Genomic DNA, 16,948 nt, shown 5'->3' with positions numbered 1-16,948 from the left:
ATTAAGTAAGAAGTGGATTTCCATAGCTTAAACAAGTGGTCCACACCACATCTAACAAATGACCACTTTTATGTTTTTTATTTATTTTTCGAAACTTTATGATTTAATGAGACCGAGTTTGAACTAATCCTGGATAGAATATCATATTTGATTATACAATTATTCTTCGTCTAATAATCCAACTGTATTATAAGCTCGATTCAGGTGTTGCCATTAGAATTCGAGTTCACAATTTTAATGTGTTTTTTGGAATATTTCTAGTTTCACAATTTTGAAGCCATTATAATAGTAACAAGAAGACTCACTATACTTCATCATATTTTAAGACATTGATTTCTATATGTACTAAAGGCAATTATGGTGGTTCATAAAGTAACTCCACACATTAGTTCTCTCACTGTGAATATGCAGTACTTCTCCACTTTCAAACTTATCCTAATAAAGAAAACACATTTATTTGATTCCTTTACTATGAAAGATAATAAAATCATGTACTAGTGGTCCCTAAATTAAAAGGGCATTGAGTAAACGTCCTAATCTCTTCAATAAGTGTACTTGGACTATTATTTGAAACCTCAACTTATTTTATTTTTGTCACCCTAGAGTTGCTCATTGAGTGTGAGTTAGTGACCATTAACAAATAAAAAAGAATCAATAACGACATTCTGCCCAACTCAAAAGCCTAGCGTTGGCCAAAGTCTGATATGAAAGCCGAAATTAGATGATTTTCGTTTCCTAGTAGGTGAAATGAGAGCCCAACCATACTATATATATATATATATATATATTTCGACTTAGAAATTCAAAGAACATCAATTTTTTTTTTTTTTTTGTTGCAAAGAAGAGCATCAACTTAATAACCAATAGTAATAGTCCTTTAATAATAGTGACAATGATGGTCACTAATGAAAACACTTAAAAGAGGACCAAAACCACATGGGAACATGACTCTTAACTTCATTCCTTTCTCCACTAAAAAAAAAAAAAAAAAAAAAAAAAAAAGAGGTCTATATGTGCCCTATTCCCCAATATAATAAGCACAATTTTTGTTGTGTGATGATTATCTTAATAATTTGGACTAAGAATAACTATTTGAAAACCTTAAAACTATAATACAATAGTCTATGGTCATTACTGTACAAGTAGACACATTTTCTAGTATATTATTTTTTTTCTATTTTATTTAAAGTAACCGTTAAGCGATTAAATTAATCTTATACCCGTCTACGGTCACAACTAAAAATAATAATTTCGTTTCTACCCCCAATTTGTTGTCAACAATTGACACCCCGGATCTGTCATATGTAACATTTGAAGTCCGATTTTGGTAGAACCCAGCCTGTTCGGTAGATAGCACCAATGGGGCACCCACAAGAGCATTTGGTGACCTTTTTTTTTTCGTTACTCCAACTATGTCATTGAGGTGTTTTTTTTATTATCTGAACTTAAATCGAATGAGACGAAAGGAAACATTCTGAGACCTGACTCGAGTCAATAAAGACGCGGAGTGAGAGTTCAAAAAATAAGTATTTGAGTCTAAGATGCTAGTCATTCTCTATTTCTCTCCTCACCCCCAATTCTTTGGAATCTTACCCAACAAAACCAGCAAGAATACTAAACTTTATCTGATTTGGGTTCTGTGGACAAGAATGAACTCACAACTTCAAATACCTAATCTCCTAACAATACTATAAATTTCACCCATCCATCCTGAAATATATCTAATGGCTTTACCTTCACCACCACCTCCACCCACTACTTCTTTATCTACTTCCAGACTATATCTTGAATCATCTTCCATCCTGAAACCCACTGTTATCAGTAGTAATTCAACTAAAATTCCTCAATCAATCTCCTTACTACGCCACCAAAGGCTCCAATCTTATAGTGAAGTTGCCCAATTACATGCCCAACTAGTGGTTTCTGGTCTTTTCGATGCCATTCCGACAACCTCAGGGAAGCTCGTTTACTCTTATCTGTCTCTATCCTGCTTTAATCAAGCTTCCACTGTTTTCAGAAAAATAGCTTCCCCGGACGCATTCGCCTATAACACCATGATCAGAGGGCTAACTGAAGATAACTCACCTCATCAATCGATCTTACTTTACAAGAGAATGTTGTTAGAAGGCTTAATCCCTGATAATTATACGTATACTTATGTCCTAAAAGCATGTTCGAAGATTGAAAACGCAGTCTTTGAAGGTAAACAAGTTCATTGTCAAGTGATTAAAACGAAGAGAAAAAGAAGAATACCGGCTGATGAAACTCATATAAACAGTTCTCTGATACATATGTATTCGTTGGATCAGAGTCAGCTCCAATCTGCAGAACTTGTTCTCAGAGAATTTGAAGAAGATAACAATAATATTATTAACAATTCTATGATTTCCGGGTATTTTAGACATGGGTTTGTCGAAGATGCTAAAAGACTTTTCGATAAGATGGTAACCAAAGATGAAGTAACTTGGAGTTCAATGGTATCAGGCTACACAAAAAGTAATATGTATGTTGAAGCTTTGAGTGCTTTTCGAGAGATGATAATGAGTTCTGATATAACACCAAATGAATCGACTGTGGTTAGTGCGGTTACCGCTTGTGCTCGGTTAGGAGCATTAGATAAAGGTAGAAAGATACATGTATATGTCGATAAGAGTAGACTTAAGTCGAGTCTTACTATTAAGACTGCTCTCATAGACATGTATGCAAAATGTGGCAGTATAGATGATAGTTATGAAATCTTTAAGAAAATGCAGAGAAAAGATGTAGTTACTTGGGGAGCTATGATTTCTGGTTTTGCTATTCATGGGCAAGTTCAAAAGTGTTTCGAACTGTTCGATGAGATGGTGAACCATGGAATTCGACCAAACTCTATTGTCTTCGTTGGTATATTATCTGCTTGTTCTCATGTTGGATATGTCGAAGAAGGATACTACTATTTCAATCAAATGGTGAGAAGATTTAAGATCAGACCTTCGATTGAGCACTATGGATGTATGGTAGACCTTCTAGGTAGAGCTGGTCGATTAGCAGAAGCCGAAGAACTAATTATATCAATGCCGAATGAACCAAATGCAATTACTTGGGGTTCGTTACTGGCTTCTTGTAGAACTCACAGAGACTTAGAGAGAGGAAAGCGTGCATTTAAACGTTTGGTTCAGCTCGAACCTAAGTCTGGGGATCGATATAAGCTTGGAGGACAAATGTTTGCTGCATCAGGAGAAATGCAGAAAGCAATTGAAGTAAGGAAGATGATAAAGGAGAGAGAAATGAATACTACCTGTGGGTCTAGCTTCATTGAAGTAGACGGATTTGTTCATGAATTCATAGTGGGGGATACTAATCATACAGAAGCTAAAGAGATCTATATGGTGTTGGAAGATATCCACAGGAAACTAGAGAAATAGTAACTTGCTCCATATATGGCGGAGAGGCAACATCTCGGTATTGGTGGAAGGGTTATGTTGCAGAGGCAGGGCCCTCCCAGGCCTAATGTAGCCAAAGTGTATGTGACAGGCCCCAATGATCATACTGGCTGACCTAGAGACCAGCCAGGGATGGAACTTCTAATACTAACAACAAAGTACAGATCAAAGTCAAGTTGAAGGTCAGAGCTATGCTGCACTCTATTACTCCTCCATGGGGCCTTCAGCTCTATTGTCATGACCCATTTCTCCTAAATATTGGCACTAGATTTGGAGTGAAGCTCGACTTGAACCCACTAAAGGGGATTGACTAGGAACTAATGAGGGTGGTTCAACTGAGAGCATTGGACTTGGTTGGAAGGGCTTAAACCAAGACGCCCCATTTACTCACCAAAGCTTGGGTTAAAGCCATTCCTCCTAATATTCATTGCTTAAATCTGGGGATCAAATTATAAATCTGGGTTCGCAACTGAGAGTAAGCTGATCAATAAATGATCCCGTCCAAGAACAGAAGAAAAAGGAGGTTAGCGAATGAGAAATGATGTACACTTGTAGGCAGAACCAAACTATGGAAGTTTACGACCTTTGAGATAAACTAATTAAATAATTATAACTCAAATGAACAAAAGGAGAAAGTAAAATATCTAAAAGGGATTTTTTTCACAACAAACTGCAATCTTCTTAATATAAGAACCATATCTGCTTATTACGGAACATGGGGACTAAGAGCTACAATGAAATGTTTTTATTCAACGATACTTACAATATGGTATTAAAGAATATAAATATATAATGCAATAAACTATAGTATGTTTAAGATCGGGTACCACTTAAAAGACTACCCTTCTCCTCCTAAAGTACCGACCTCAGGATGTTTTTGTGTTCTGTCACCACGAGCTGATGAAGTTGCGTCTGGACTTCTGACTTATCTGCTTCTTTGTTAAGCACCATGTCTCGGAGAAAGTACTCATCTGTATTGAAAGAAACATATGAATGAATGGAGTAAAAGAATGTGGGCTTTAATTTAGCTTAGTTGATGAGGAAGTTCTCGTGACAGAACTCGGAAGTCGGCGCGTTAATCACATAAGTAGATCAGATGGGGAAGTGAAACAGCTTACATTGCTTAGAATCTTAGCACCAAACCACGCGGATTCGCTACCGTATGGAGGAGGCAAAACTCTTACTCCTTTAGACACGGATGGTGGAAGAAGTGCTTGAAGCTCCTTCTCTAGTCTCTCTGAGAAGATGCAGGTTAAAGACCAAAGTTAGGATATCCTATTCAATCATTCGATACATCTTGTTGTCCCTCCCTCTCTCTCTTTAAACACGGCATACCTGGCAATCCTGGCAGACATGCAGTTCCACCTGACAAGATGACAGTCTTGAACCATCCATCATCTGCTGTTAGTCCTGCAGCTTGACAATTATTCATACAGAGTGCTACTGCATGATGCAATTCTGTTGTTTGCCTGTAAAATTGATAGAGAACATTATATATTTGGATTACCCATTAAGAAGATTGGAGGGTTGAAACTACTCAACCATGCCGTCTGTAGTTCAAAACTCTTTAACAATATAAATCAGCTTGAAATTTCATATATCTGGGCTAATGCATGACCATCATTGGGTTCCGCATGGAAATCTAATGCCACGTTGGCAGCAACCTGGCCGAGTAGCAGTAAGGCATAACAGGGACATTGCAGTTAGGGATTACGTCTTTAAGAGATCAACAAGTAATTTGAATTCTAGTCCGATTAAGAATCTCTAACGGGAATTTTTAGCTGCCTCTTGATTGCCAATATATAGGCTTATTATCATGTATTTTAATAAATTTGAGCCAATGAAAACCGAAGTTGCTGAATTTTTTATGCTTACTTATCATGATTGCTTAGTTATTAAATCTACCAACTTTACTATTTGACTTGCAGGTTATCAACGATTTTGGAGCACAATAGAAATCAAGAATGAGAACTCACACTCCTGCTATATGGGGCTGGAATAGGACTTCTCCTGTCTGAAAACGTTCTTTCGAGAAAGTGAACCAACCCTCTCCTCTGACTTCAAATGATGCTTGTGTACCTTTTTTCAATTCGGCTTCATAATCAGCAGCAACATAACATAGGTTCTGTAAGACAATCCAGGCACCACAATATTACTAAATCACATTTACTTCTACTTAAAAAGTAGACGAAAAAATTGTGGGGAAACAAAAGCTCTCCCGAAGAAAAAGTTTGACCCGACATTTTACTAAATGTTAATTCTGCATAGACCCTTTCGACTATTACATATATTAAATATTTGTTGGTATCATCTTTGTTTCCCAAGCAATTTCCTTTGCCTAACCAAATAAATTTCAAGTAATTTATGGATAATGCAAACATGCAGGTCTGACTTGGAAGAGTTATGAGAATTACCATAATTTTGTTTCAACTTTCAAGTATGAGTAACAAATTTATGAGCCTGTATGAAATAACTTGGGAGTAAACCAACCTCTTTCAATGTTCGGACAGTATATAGTGACCTAAATCCCATATTTCGGAGTTGCATCTGCTCCTTCAGGAATTCTGTAAGTTTTACAGCTCCAAGTCCGATTACTTCTACTCCCGCCTCTCGCATCACTTTACCTCGCAAAACTATTTAAAATCGTAGTGAATATCTTTAAATTGAAGGGTTATTTGAAATAATAATGAACATAAAAAAGGAACCACTATTGTAGGTTTAGGTGATCTTTGTCTATTTCAAAATTCAGAGCTGAAATCTGACTCGGGAATGTTAGTCGTTTGCCTGACTCGTCTGAATGGCTGTTTCCGGGTGATTTTGAATCGTCGTGCATAAAATATGTCCGGCTTACGAGCCCATTGTCTAAAATGATTTGAAATGACTATTGTACCCTTGACTATTGCACTCTATTGTCTAAAATGATGTAAAAATGACTATTGTAACCAAATCTCTTAATGAAGCTTAAGGCCTATTGCTGAAACCTAGTATTCCAAATCCTTCCCACAAATATCCTAGAACTGAAAATAAGGAGAAAATTACTGAATAACTCACTTGGAACAACAGATGTGACATTGAAACCGATATTTACAACAATTCCCGAGGTCCTCCTCGAAGCATATAAAGCTAAAATTGCCTATTCATACAGAAATTAAGAAAAAAAAGTTATTCAGTCCGTTTACATAACACCATTGGCAGGAAAGCAGATAAGGTTAATAGAACCTACTTGATTAATGGCACAAACAGCAGGAACATTCATGTCAAATAATACCGAGTAGATGGTTTCTTTAAGTTGTTTTCTAGCTGCTTTAGCAGATTCAGTATCTAGAGAAGAGCAAAATACGAAAGATTAGTTTGGCACTTCGGCTTAAAACTCAACCTTGATACATGTTTCATTACTGATCCTTGAAAGTAAAAAATGATCAAATGTGTAACTGAACCAGAACCCATTTGCTTATTTAACAACAATTTGTATTATCTCCCATATATCTCGTGATGAATATTACCCTCACGAAATTCATGGATTATCTGGAGTCCAAAAATCAAGTATAAAGTGGTATTCTTTTAAGGTAGAAACGTCGAACAACTGAGTTTCGTTTACATCATGATTACCAATAGGAAGATATATTTGATTATTATTTTCCAGTGCAGTGGTTATAGGATCTAAATTTCAAAACTCTACTTCATTTTGATACAGGTAGACACGTATAAGAGAAAATCGGCTAACCTTGAGAATGACAGAGAGGAAGGGACACTATAATTGGCTGTCTTGATGGTTTCACCTGCATCCTGTGGAAGGGACAGTTCGAAGCTAAATTTGGATGATAAAGTAAACAAGCCTCAAACACAAAAACTGCACTTTACAGACAGCATATGTGACATCGTGACTAAATATAAAATAAAAAGTTCAGAACAGAAAGTAAGAGTTTTAGGGGTCAAATATCCACACCTGCTATAAATTGTTGCAAAAAAATGTCGAAGCCTAGAATACATAGGAGACTCAATGTTACCAAATTCCTGTGTGTCGAAAAGATTTTAAAACAGTTGCAATGTCAAATTGAAACAAAAAACAAAGTAAAACACAAAATGATGAATTATCTGCAGTGGAATGTTCACTTATTTTGTAAAGATTCGAGTCAAGACACAACTGTCGAAGAAAGCTTACCAAAAATGTCGCCGAAAGCCCCGAGGGAGAAGCATATTTGCTCCACCCGAACTTACAATAGCCAGAACCACCTTTACATTACACAAAAGATTGAGATAAAAATTGGTTATGGGATTTATAAGAAACTTCAGAGGGGCAAAGATCAACTGGCATTAACATAACATCGCAATGCTATATCAGAAAATTAATGAAATTAGGTCAGGATAAAATAATTGTGGAGCGGGAAATTCTTCACTCAGATAATGTTAAAAAGAAGCAAAGTTGCGTAAACTTACCGTCAATAATAACAGAACCTGTTTGTTGTGCACGTTGGCTATAAATATGCATGAAAGATAATTGGGGAGACTGGTTATAGAATGTCCTGAATCATAATAAACGTAAACATTTAGAATCTTAGATGATATGCAGCAAAATGAAAAAAAAAAACAAAAGTATAAAGAAAAATTAAACAAAATAAGCAAGTACGACAATCATCAAGTGTTATGATTTCATTTTAGTTGTGTCTAATTCTTCCAAGTCTTAAGTGGAGTAAACACTTCCTCACAAGCTTAACGAAAACTATTATATCGACGTTATTTCATCAGAAAAACTACAATAGACCCCAGCCAACCCCTGCTGTAAGTTGATTAAGTGATAAAATAGAAAATAAAGTAAGCAAAGTACACAAGCTTTAGTGAGTACTCATACCACAGATATGAAACTAAATTCAAGATAACTCGTTCCCGTCCTTCAAAAACATACAAATGACTCCAAACTGTAAAATTTATTACTCTTCTATGGGTAACTAGTAGAACTCTCAAAATCAGTCATTCGAAGATGTCAAAGAAGCAAACATTCAAAAAGTCTGGCTCCAGTAAATTCAGACCTCGAGTCAGATTTCATTGCTGACTTAGAAAAAATCAACCTCAATCAGTCATTCAGAGATGTCAAACAAACAAAATTCAAAAAGTCTGACTCCAATAAATTCAGACCTAGAGTTAGATTGCATAGCTGACTTATAAAAAAGAATACCTTAGTTGTGCAATTTTTTGTGGGAACCCATAAGTATTTTCCTCAATAATGAAGAAACTTAAGTTCAAGATAAACTCAATTAAATTCTCAATTAGTTTAATTACCAGAATGAACAGTAATAGTAGTAAAATGATTGAAATTTAGGGTGAGAAGAAGAAGAACTTAACTGAAGAGGGTAACCAGATCTCAAGTGTTTCTCAGCAAAAACAATAGTATCCCATAAAGAAGAATCAACAGGATTATATTGAAGAAAGAAAACCCATAAACGATTATCAGAAACAAGATATCTCCATGATTTACAAACTAAACTTAGCTTAGCAGCTTCTTTAGGTCCCATAAATTTAAGAATTTGAATGAATATATCAAAGGGTATCTCATCAAATACTCCCATTGATGATGATGATGATGACCAAGATGAAGATTCACCATTAACAGACTCCAAATTCCTGTTTCTCTCATACCCATAAACAGAATTAGGTTGAATTGATCTACTCAACACTGATTCCCACACCTTTCTCAGTAACATAGCCATTTCCAAATGATCTCAAATTCTTTATAGTACTATTTTTGAAATTGGGGACTTGGCTTATACTAATTTAGGGTTTTGATTGAAAATTGAAGAGTGTTGGAATTGGATTTTTGATTGATTGAGTTTACCTGAGAATTTGGGGGGGTTGAATTTGAGCCAATGGGTAGATAAAAGTTGCACGTTTTGTTGGTGGGAACACGTTGACACTCTCGTAGCCTCAAGATCTTTCCCTCCCATTTATTAATCATTGGTTATCTTCACGTGGGAAATACTTGTGTGTATATATGGGTGAAGAGAAACACTTTAGTGACACTCTCACTTATAAATGCTAGAAAAACAAGAAAAATCTCCAAGATTGTGGGTAGGAATCTAGGTGGCTTCTCGTGATTGGCACTTCACTGGATTAGAATGATCGAAAACGCGAACTACGAATAGGCACATCGGATTTTTAATCAGAACTTACTTCGTTTTTTTTGTTCTCTAGCAATCGCATTACTTCTAAATTCAATGTTGACGTAACATGCGTGCTTGAGGTAGTGCATGTTTTAAATGACTAGACTCGAACTGTAGAATGGTTTTATTTGACCCTTTGAATGAGTGATGAATGTGGGCCTATTTGCATCGAATAATTTAGATTCAGATGAGTCAAATTCAAGTAATGAAGAAAAAATAGTGTTAGTGTTAGATGTTCCTTCGAAATAGTGTGCACATTATATTTATGTACGTCAAAGTTTCACACCAGATAATTCATATGTGTTCGAAGTAGTGGTTGTTTTTATTGACTAGATTCAAATAGTAGAATGTTTTTGTTTGACCTTTTGAACGACATATGAATGTGGGTCAGTTTGAATCAGATAAATTAGATTTAGGCGAGTCAGACAAGTCAAATTCAACTAATGAGGAAAAAAATATCACTAATGTTAGGAACTTAGGTGTTAAATCCATATAGTGTTCACATTAAATTTATGTGCAGGAGAGTTTGTCTGGAGTGTCATAGGAAGTGTTATTGTAGTGTTAATATATATAGAGAATATTTATCATTTCTGTTTGATTCCTGTTCTAAAAGAAAGAAAAATAATTGGATCACTTTTTCGCATTCGTCTATTCAAATGGTGTTAGTTCAAGGACTACTTTCCGTGTTTGTGTTGAGAGATGTCGTATGAGTTTCACCAAGCTTGGAAAACAAATTTTGAATTGAATATTGTTTGGTGGGTTTTGAAAAAATTCCTAACTCTTTTATTTATATTTAGTATGATGATAATGAATTGAAAAAAAGATGCAGCAAAGCAATTCATGTGGTTAGCTTGTCAGTATGATATCCTTCACTTCATTTATAAACAACACGATAAATTGAACAATCCCATGCTATATGGCAAAAAAGACTCTAGAGGCATCAAAATAGATTATTGTACATCCCTTCTTGTCAAATAACTTTAGAGTAGAAATATCTATAAAGTTTAACAAGAAATTTACGAAAAATGAAACAATCTTCACAATATATATGAGAACAAGTAGAACGAAAGAGACATACTAAAGTATGAATTAGGACAAAGGAAATATGACTTTTTTCTGTTCTTCTTGCATAACTTTGAAGTAAACTTAATGATGCAAGCTACCAAAGAATCCCTACTTGTTTGGCAATGGTCGTCGACACTTTCTTCTTCTTCCTTGAATCTCTATGATTATCAGAAGCTCTATAATCTTATATATGAAGCATCTCCATCTCATTACCTTCGGAGTTCGGATGGCCTTATTATTTCGAACTTGGAAAGATATGATATGAATTGAACTTGATCTATATAGAAATTTTATACCCATCAACAATATATAAGGTACCCTTTTTTCGCTTTTAAGTGAGTAGAGAGACTGATAGTTGATATCTTCCTTCATTCCTTCTTATTATCTTGAGGATGAGGTATCTATGAATCCTCCTCAATTTGTCGGAGTACAGATTCTTCATCTACTTGAAGTTGTTGCATCGCCTTTTCAAAATCCGCCACCATTTCCGATTCAAATACAGAGTGATCACCACTACTACTAGTACCATATCTCTTTCTCTCCCTCGGAACTATTGGCACTGAAAAACTCCCAAATTTCGGAGTTACGTAAGCTTCTGAAGAGTAATAGGAGTTGTTTACTTGTTCTTCCCCCACTTTATCATCAACCCATTGCTTAAGACTTCCAATCTTTGGGAACTCAATCGTGGGCGACGAAGATGATGATACACTAAGTGATGCTAGTTCTTTTCCCTTTGTTTTCCTTTTTGATCCCTTTTCGTTCATATACTCTTTACTACTTTGAACTCTAAATTCGTCGTCTATCGTTTCAATTTCTGCATTAATGGACCGATTGACTGATTCAAGAGTAGTATATCTCGGGTTTTCTTCATTATCCTTACTGATTTCAACTTCTGCTAGTAAGCGATACTTGTCATCCTTCTCCTCAATTATTCCAACGTTATCGACTTTCTGAACACTATCTATTGTCATATCAGAAGTAGTGTCACAGCTTGTAATGCTCATGGATATGACTGAAATATCGGAATTTATATCTACCTCGCGTGCTTGAATCCGCCTCTTTCTTTCAACCATTTCCTCATACTCCTGTAATGTGTGGAAATGATAACTTCTTGATCTTGAAACACCCATGTTGCTATTGTTCTTGTCAGTCGTATTCGACCGGTGGTCTTTTTGTTCGAAGAAGCTATCTTCTGTTGACGAAGACAAGTCATGCTCAACAACCCAATGAAAGCTTTTAGATTTTCTTCTAGTCAATTGATAATCAAGTTCTTGATTTTCTCTTGGTGATGAGACTAGTTGAATGTCTTGTTCATCTAAGCCATCCATTAACTCCCATGAGTTAATAATCTCGGCCGAACTTGACGACACAAGAGATGGTCTAACGACATCTTCAAAGGAGGACTCTGAATTAGGATGAAACCCACTTTGGTGTTTCTTTTCAGCCGTGTTTTTCTTACTAGAACTAGTACAGCGAATAAGAGTAAGAAATTGGCGATGATCGTTACCATTTTTAGGCACGAACAATTCCTCTAGTACTGGTAAACCGTTATCCTTTTGTCGAAAACTCTGATTCAACTCTTCTTGGTAACTCCTAGATCTTGTTATGATTTTCGACGAGATACACCCCATTCCTATCTTCTAGCTGCACAATATGAATTGAACTAGAGAATTTTCGATATATAAGAGAGACCCAAGTGTTATAAATGAGCAAGTTTGATGAGGGAAAACATAATATTCAAATCGTTTGAAATTTCGATTCGGGTGGAGAGATTGATTATCTTGTTATGGTTCATGAAAGAACTTTGTACAGAGTGATGAACTCCAAACCAAATCAAATAAGTAAACAAGGAAGATTAGTTTTGATAACCCTTTACTAATATAATCAAAACTTTAGTACCAAGAACTTAAAATTCATTGAAAGTGATTCAATTAAACAAGGGTTTACCTATATGATTGAAAATGGTGATCTCCAACTCCCATCTAACTTCTTGAATTCCTCTTTGACTTAAAAACATTAAGAGAGAGATTGATGGAGTGGGTGTGAATGGGATAGGCGATTTAGGTCTTTTGGAATTGATTTAGAATACTATTATTATGGAGTACTATAGAGTTGGTAAGAAGATCAAATCATATTAAAAATCTTGTTTGTTTCTTAATTGGGTTGTTGAATTTTACTTAAAATAATTCTATGAAATTATGAGGGTAGTGGTGGAATTAGCAGTTAGCCCCGACAATTAGGACTCTATGTTTGAGGCGGGGCCACCACCAACGGCGGGAAAGGCAAAATGGCGCCACCCCTATCCGTCGGTCCCCAATCCCCATTTATAGAGTTATTTATAATATATTGTTAGTTCCTCATTTGAGAAAGAATCTACTATCAATTTCAAAATTTACAATGGATAATAATTGTAAAGTTGAACTCGTATCCTTACGGATATATAGCATGTTAAAAATAATAGAAACTAAAGCAAAGATAGAATTCTCATTTGATTTCAATCGAATTACAAGATAGCTCTTGAGCTATTTATAGAGTTCCTCAAATGTTAGTGATAGAGAGATATAGAAAAATAACAGAATTAGTTATTCTCAACTACCTAAACAGATAATTCTGTTTGTATTACAAAGGCACCAACCAGGGACTTTTATAGGCACCACACACATTACATCTTTATCTTTACCTTCTTATACCTCGATGACACTATCTTCTCTACTCTTGCACCAACCAGGGACTTCTATGAACTCCATTTACTATGGAGAGAAACCCTAGACTGGTTATGTTAATATACACTGTCCCATATTGGAATTACAACTAGACATATTGGTGCAGATGGATGGTGCTAAGTGCTAACAGACTTGCCTTCTTTGCTTCTTTCCATCAAATATTATGGAGATATATGAATATTTCCTTACCCATGAATCTCAAGGGATTAAGGAAACTTGGTAGAAATTTCCTTCTAATTATGATGGTCATTATATTATAATAATCCTATCTCCAAACAACCCATTGACAAAAACTAATGGAGCACAGAGAAAACCCAGGTTTCTCTCTTTCTCTCTGTTTCTCTCTCTTTCTTATTCTTCTTTATTCATCTAACAATTGATAATGTTGATTTGCAGATGATGTAGATGAAGAAATAAATGACAACCCAATAGAGGCAGTGAGGCAGACAGTACCCATCACAGATGATCCTACATTGCCTGTCTTAACATTTCGAACTTGGATAATAGGTCCTATTACGTGCTCTTTATTGGCATTTATAACACAATTCTTGAGTTTCCGCCAGAATCCCATCGGCCTAGACCCTTCATGTGTCACGATTTTCACCCTCGTAATTGGAAAGCTACTAGCAGCAATACTTCCTGCAAAAACCATAAGAATACCAATCATAAATTGGTCCTTTTCGACAAACCCGGGTCCTTTCAATATTAAAGAACATGTTGTCTTGAATATACTTGCAAGTTCGGGACTGTCTAACCCATTTGCGCTAAGTATCATTACGATAGCCAAGGCCTTCTATCACAAAGACATTAGCTTTTGGGCATCATTTTTGTTAATTCAAACCACTCTGGTAAGTGCTTTGACTTTTATTCGTAACACTATTTTCTAATAACTTTTTTTTTCGTAGGTATGGGATTCAATTGTTATGAATTGTTTTCTTTTGTTGATCTACATTGTTTTAATAAATCAAAGTTTTGTTTTAGTTTTGAATCACTAAACTTCTGTACCTCAATGTGAGGTAACACTCATTTATTTATTAGGAGAACTTGACTCTAACAGAACTTATACTACTGAAAATATGAATATGTTCTACCAGATGGTTGGTTATGGATTTGCTGGAATATTCACCAAGTTCCTCGTCTATTCCCCTTATATGTGGTGGCCTTTAACTCTTCTTGATGTCTCTCTTTACAGGTCCCTCTCTCTATCTCACACTAACTTTTATTCTCTCTTTCATTCTCTCCTATCTAATGTAAAGGACATTTTCTTAATGTAGGTTGTTGCACGAAGCGGATACTCCGAGGGTTAAAAGACAACTAAAAGGAAGACAATTTTTCATGATAGTAGCAGTCTCAAGCTTTGCCTACCATATCATCCCAAACTATTTCTTCCCTTCTATTGGGACCATTTCACTTGTCTGTTTGATTTGGAAAAATTCGGTTTTCGCCCAACAAATTGGTTCCGGTCTTCATGGTCTTGGCATTGGATCCTTCTCACTAGATTGGAATGTCATAACTGGTTTCTTAACAAATCCCTTAGTTATTCCAATGTTTTCGGTTGTAAATACAATGGTTGGTTTCATATTAATAGCATATATAATCGTCCCTATCTCATATTTGTCTAATGTCTACAACGCCAAGAGGTATCCATTCTTCTCCAGTGGTCTTTATGATGCAAAGGGTCAAGAATACAATGTCTCCCGTGTTGTTAATGACAATTTAACCCTTGATAAAGAAGCTTATGATAATTACTCAATCATTTATATGAGTATCTACCTCGTATATTCTTTTGGGTTTAGTTTCGCAGCTGAAACAGCTTCTTTGACTTATTTCATTCTGTATCATGGTAAAGAGAGTTGGGTCATATTCAAGAAGGCATTAAAAGGCAAAGACCAATTCAATGATGTCCACAATAGGCTAATGAACAAGTCATACAAACCCATTCCACAATGGTGGTTTTACATGATTCTAATTCCCATGATTTCTCTTGCTATATTTAACTCAATGTACTTGGGTACCGATTTTCAAATCCCGTACTGGGGAGTTCTATTGGGGTACTTTATGCCTTTTGCTCTAACCCTACCTACCAGTGTTATCGAAGCTACTACTGGCCAAGTACGTATTTCATCTAGTTATTTACAGTACTTCTTAATATCTTGTTTGTAGTTATTGATAAAGAAAGCTACTTGGTTATAATATTTGCAGGGAGGCTTGGATATTTATAGTGTTTCCGAGTTAGTAATGGGTTCACTATATCCTGGTTACCCTATTGCGAACTTGGCTTTTAGAAGTTATAGCTGGTGCACCTCAACTACAATTTCGACCATAATTTCTGAACTTAAGATTGGCCATTACATGAAGATTCCTCCGAGGTCATTATTCTTCGCTCAACTTGTAGGCTCTTTCATCTCATATTCGATGAGCCTCTGTTGTTTATGGTGGCTATTGGGAAATGTCAAGAACGTTTGTGACGTAGACAAGCTTCCAATGGGAAGTCCATGGACATGTCCAAGTGAGCACAGAATGTTTAGTAAAACCATGATATGGGGAGGAGTTGGCCCTGCCAATGTTTTTGCACCTTACGGCCAATACAAGAATATTTATTACTTCTTTTTAATCGGAGTTTTCGCAACTCTTTTAGCATGGATACTCGGGCAGAAGTTTCCTAACAAGAAGTGGATTAGGCTTATTAATGTACCTGTAATTTTCTCAGCTGTATCAGGCTCACCTCCAACGGCTGCAATACATTTTTGGTCTTGGTTTTCGATGGCTGTCCTTTTCAAGTGCATTTTGTATAGGAAAAACAAAGGTTGGGTTAAGTATAACTATGATTTATGTAATGGAATTTCACTAGGGGCTGCAATTGTGGCTCTTCTAACATCTATTACACTTGGTGCGGAAGGTATTTATGGATTGAATTGGTGGGGATTAGATATGGATGATCATTGTCCTCTTGCTACTTGCCCTACTGCCCCCGGCGTTACTGTCGATGGTTGCCCCGTTCTTCATTAGTTGTACTGTTTATTAAATAAATTTCATACAGATGTCCCATTTGATATTAATGTCCCCTCTCAATTTTGTGATGACAGTTAGTAACGGGTTACTTACAATGGCCAATGTGAGCGTTATAAAGTACCTATTTGTAGCGATTGAGCACGAAAAGCCCATTACAAACAGGTTATACTTGTGATGGCTAGTCCCTCAAAGCCTTTATGAAAGAGATTTATTTCCAGCTTTGATTTGTAACAGCTTTGATTAAAACACCTACTTAGTACAACATGCATTAGCATTAAAACACCTACGTAGCACAGAAGACGATACTACTTCGGGAAGGAGGTGTTTGAAACCCGATCCACATGCACATCAAGGAAAATGATATTCCGGTCGAGCATCACAACAGTCTTTCCTGAATCGGTTGCAGCACCTTGGGTTACACGAACTAAACTCAGTCTGAGTGCCCTCAGACTATCCAGTCTGTGGGGCACAAAGAGGGAAGCGTTTCAACAGTAATTCAGGGGTGCCTATACGCACTCTCTAGAAAAACCCCCAACCAAATTGGGTCCAAGATGGTTGTCTACATTGGTGT

General features: G+C 36.0%; 4 protein-coding genes across 4 annotated transcripts; 2 read left to right on the top strand and 2 right to left on the bottom strand.

Moving 5' to 3' along the window:
• The first annotated feature begins 1,597 nt into the window (after positions 1-1,597).
• Positions 1,598-4,050, top strand: LOC147560500 (pentatricopeptide repeat-containing protein At5g48910-like). The gene has a single exon (XM_086662651.1). It carries the CDS (start codon positions 1,725-1,727, stop codon positions 3,402-3,404), a length of 1,680 nt encoding a protein of 559 aa, XP_086518777.1. The 5' UTR covers positions 1,598-1,724; the 3' UTR covers positions 3,405-4,050.
• LOC147560499 (actin-related protein 8-like) lies at positions 2,792-9,450 on the bottom strand. The gene is made up of 12 exons (XM_086662652.1): positions 8,763-9,450; positions 7,860-7,945; positions 7,585-7,655; positions 7,369-7,436; positions 7,147-7,208; positions 6,646-6,743; positions 6,474-6,555; positions 5,913-6,055; positions 5,399-5,547; positions 4,758-4,891; positions 4,541-4,659; positions 2,792-4,393 (listed from the first exon to the last, which is right to left on the bottom strand). Exons 1-12 carry the CDS (start codon positions 9,125-9,127, stop codon positions 4,310-4,312), a joined length of 1,461 nt encoding a protein of 486 aa, XP_086518778.1. The 5' UTR covers positions 9,128-9,450; the 3' UTR covers positions 2,792-4,309.
• A 1,063-nt stretch (positions 9,451-10,513) lies between these two features.
• Positions 10,514-12,724, bottom strand: LOC147560498 (uncharacterized). The gene is made up of 2 exons (XM_086662650.1): positions 12,590-12,724; positions 10,514-12,286 (listed from the first exon to the last, which is right to left on the bottom strand). The coding sequence occupies exon 2, from the start codon at positions 12,271-12,273 to the stop codon at positions 11,044-11,046; it is 1,230 nt and encodes a 409-aa protein (XP_086518776.1). The 5' UTR covers positions 12,274-12,286; positions 12,590-12,724; the 3' UTR covers positions 10,514-11,043.
• A 611-nt stretch (positions 12,725-13,335) lies between these two features.
• LOC147560497 (oligopeptide transporter 5-like) lies at positions 13,336-16,594 on the top strand. The gene is made up of 5 exons (XM_086662647.1): positions 13,336-13,683; positions 13,762-14,213; positions 14,460-14,557; positions 14,640-15,477; positions 15,568-16,594. Exons 1-5 carry the CDS (start codon positions 13,662-13,664, stop codon positions 16,372-16,374), a joined length of 2,217 nt encoding a protein of 738 aa, XP_086518773.1. The 5' UTR covers positions 13,336-13,661; the 3' UTR covers positions 16,375-16,594.
• The last annotated feature ends 354 nt before the right edge of the window (positions 16,595-16,948 follow it).

Source organism: Eschscholzia californica, unplaced genomic scaffold, assembly GCF_041429995.1.
Source record: "Eschscholzia californica isolate CP2 unplaced genomic scaffold, dmEscCali1.0.p SCAF_2, whole genome shotgun sequence".
In the NCBI taxonomy this organism is placed as follows: domain Eukaryota; kingdom Viridiplantae; phylum Streptophyta; class Magnoliopsida; order Ranunculales; family Papaveraceae; genus Eschscholzia; species Eschscholzia californica.
This window is presented reverse-complemented; position numbering and strand designations above follow the sequence as displayed.

Bases quoted from the DNA above. Each gene is read 5' to 3' on its own strand.
- LOC147560499 (XM_086662652.1), bottom strand. From the start codon at position 9,127: ATGGCTATGTTACTGAGAAAGGTGTGGGAATCAGTGTTGAGTAGATCA. The intron at 7,209-7,368 runs GTGTGGATATTT...TCCCTTCCACAG, and splicing joins TTTGCAACAATTTATAGCAG to GATGCAGGTGAAACCATCAA. The intron at 5,548-5,912 runs GTTGGTTTACTC...ATTGTCTTACAG, and splicing joins CTGTCCGAACATTGAAAGAG to AACCTATGTTATGTTGCTGC.
- LOC147560497 (XM_086662647.1), top strand. From the start codon at position 13,662: ATGGAGCACAGAGAAAACCCAG. The intron at 14,214-14,459 runs GTAAGTGCTTTG...ATGTTCTACCAG, and splicing joins TGTTAATTCAAACCACTCTG to ATGGTTGGTTATGGATTTGC. The intron at 15,478-15,567 runs GTACGTATTTCA...TAATATTTGCAG, and splicing joins TCGAAGCTACTACTGGCCAA to GGAGGCTTGGATATTTATAG.
- LOC147560500 (XM_086662651.1), top strand. From the start codon at position 1,725: ATGGCTTTACCTTCACCACCACCTCCACCCACTACTTCTTTATCTACT.
- LOC147560498 (XM_086662650.1), bottom strand. From the start codon at position 12,273: ATGGGGTGTATCTCGTCGAAAATCATAACAAGATCTAGGAGTTACCAA.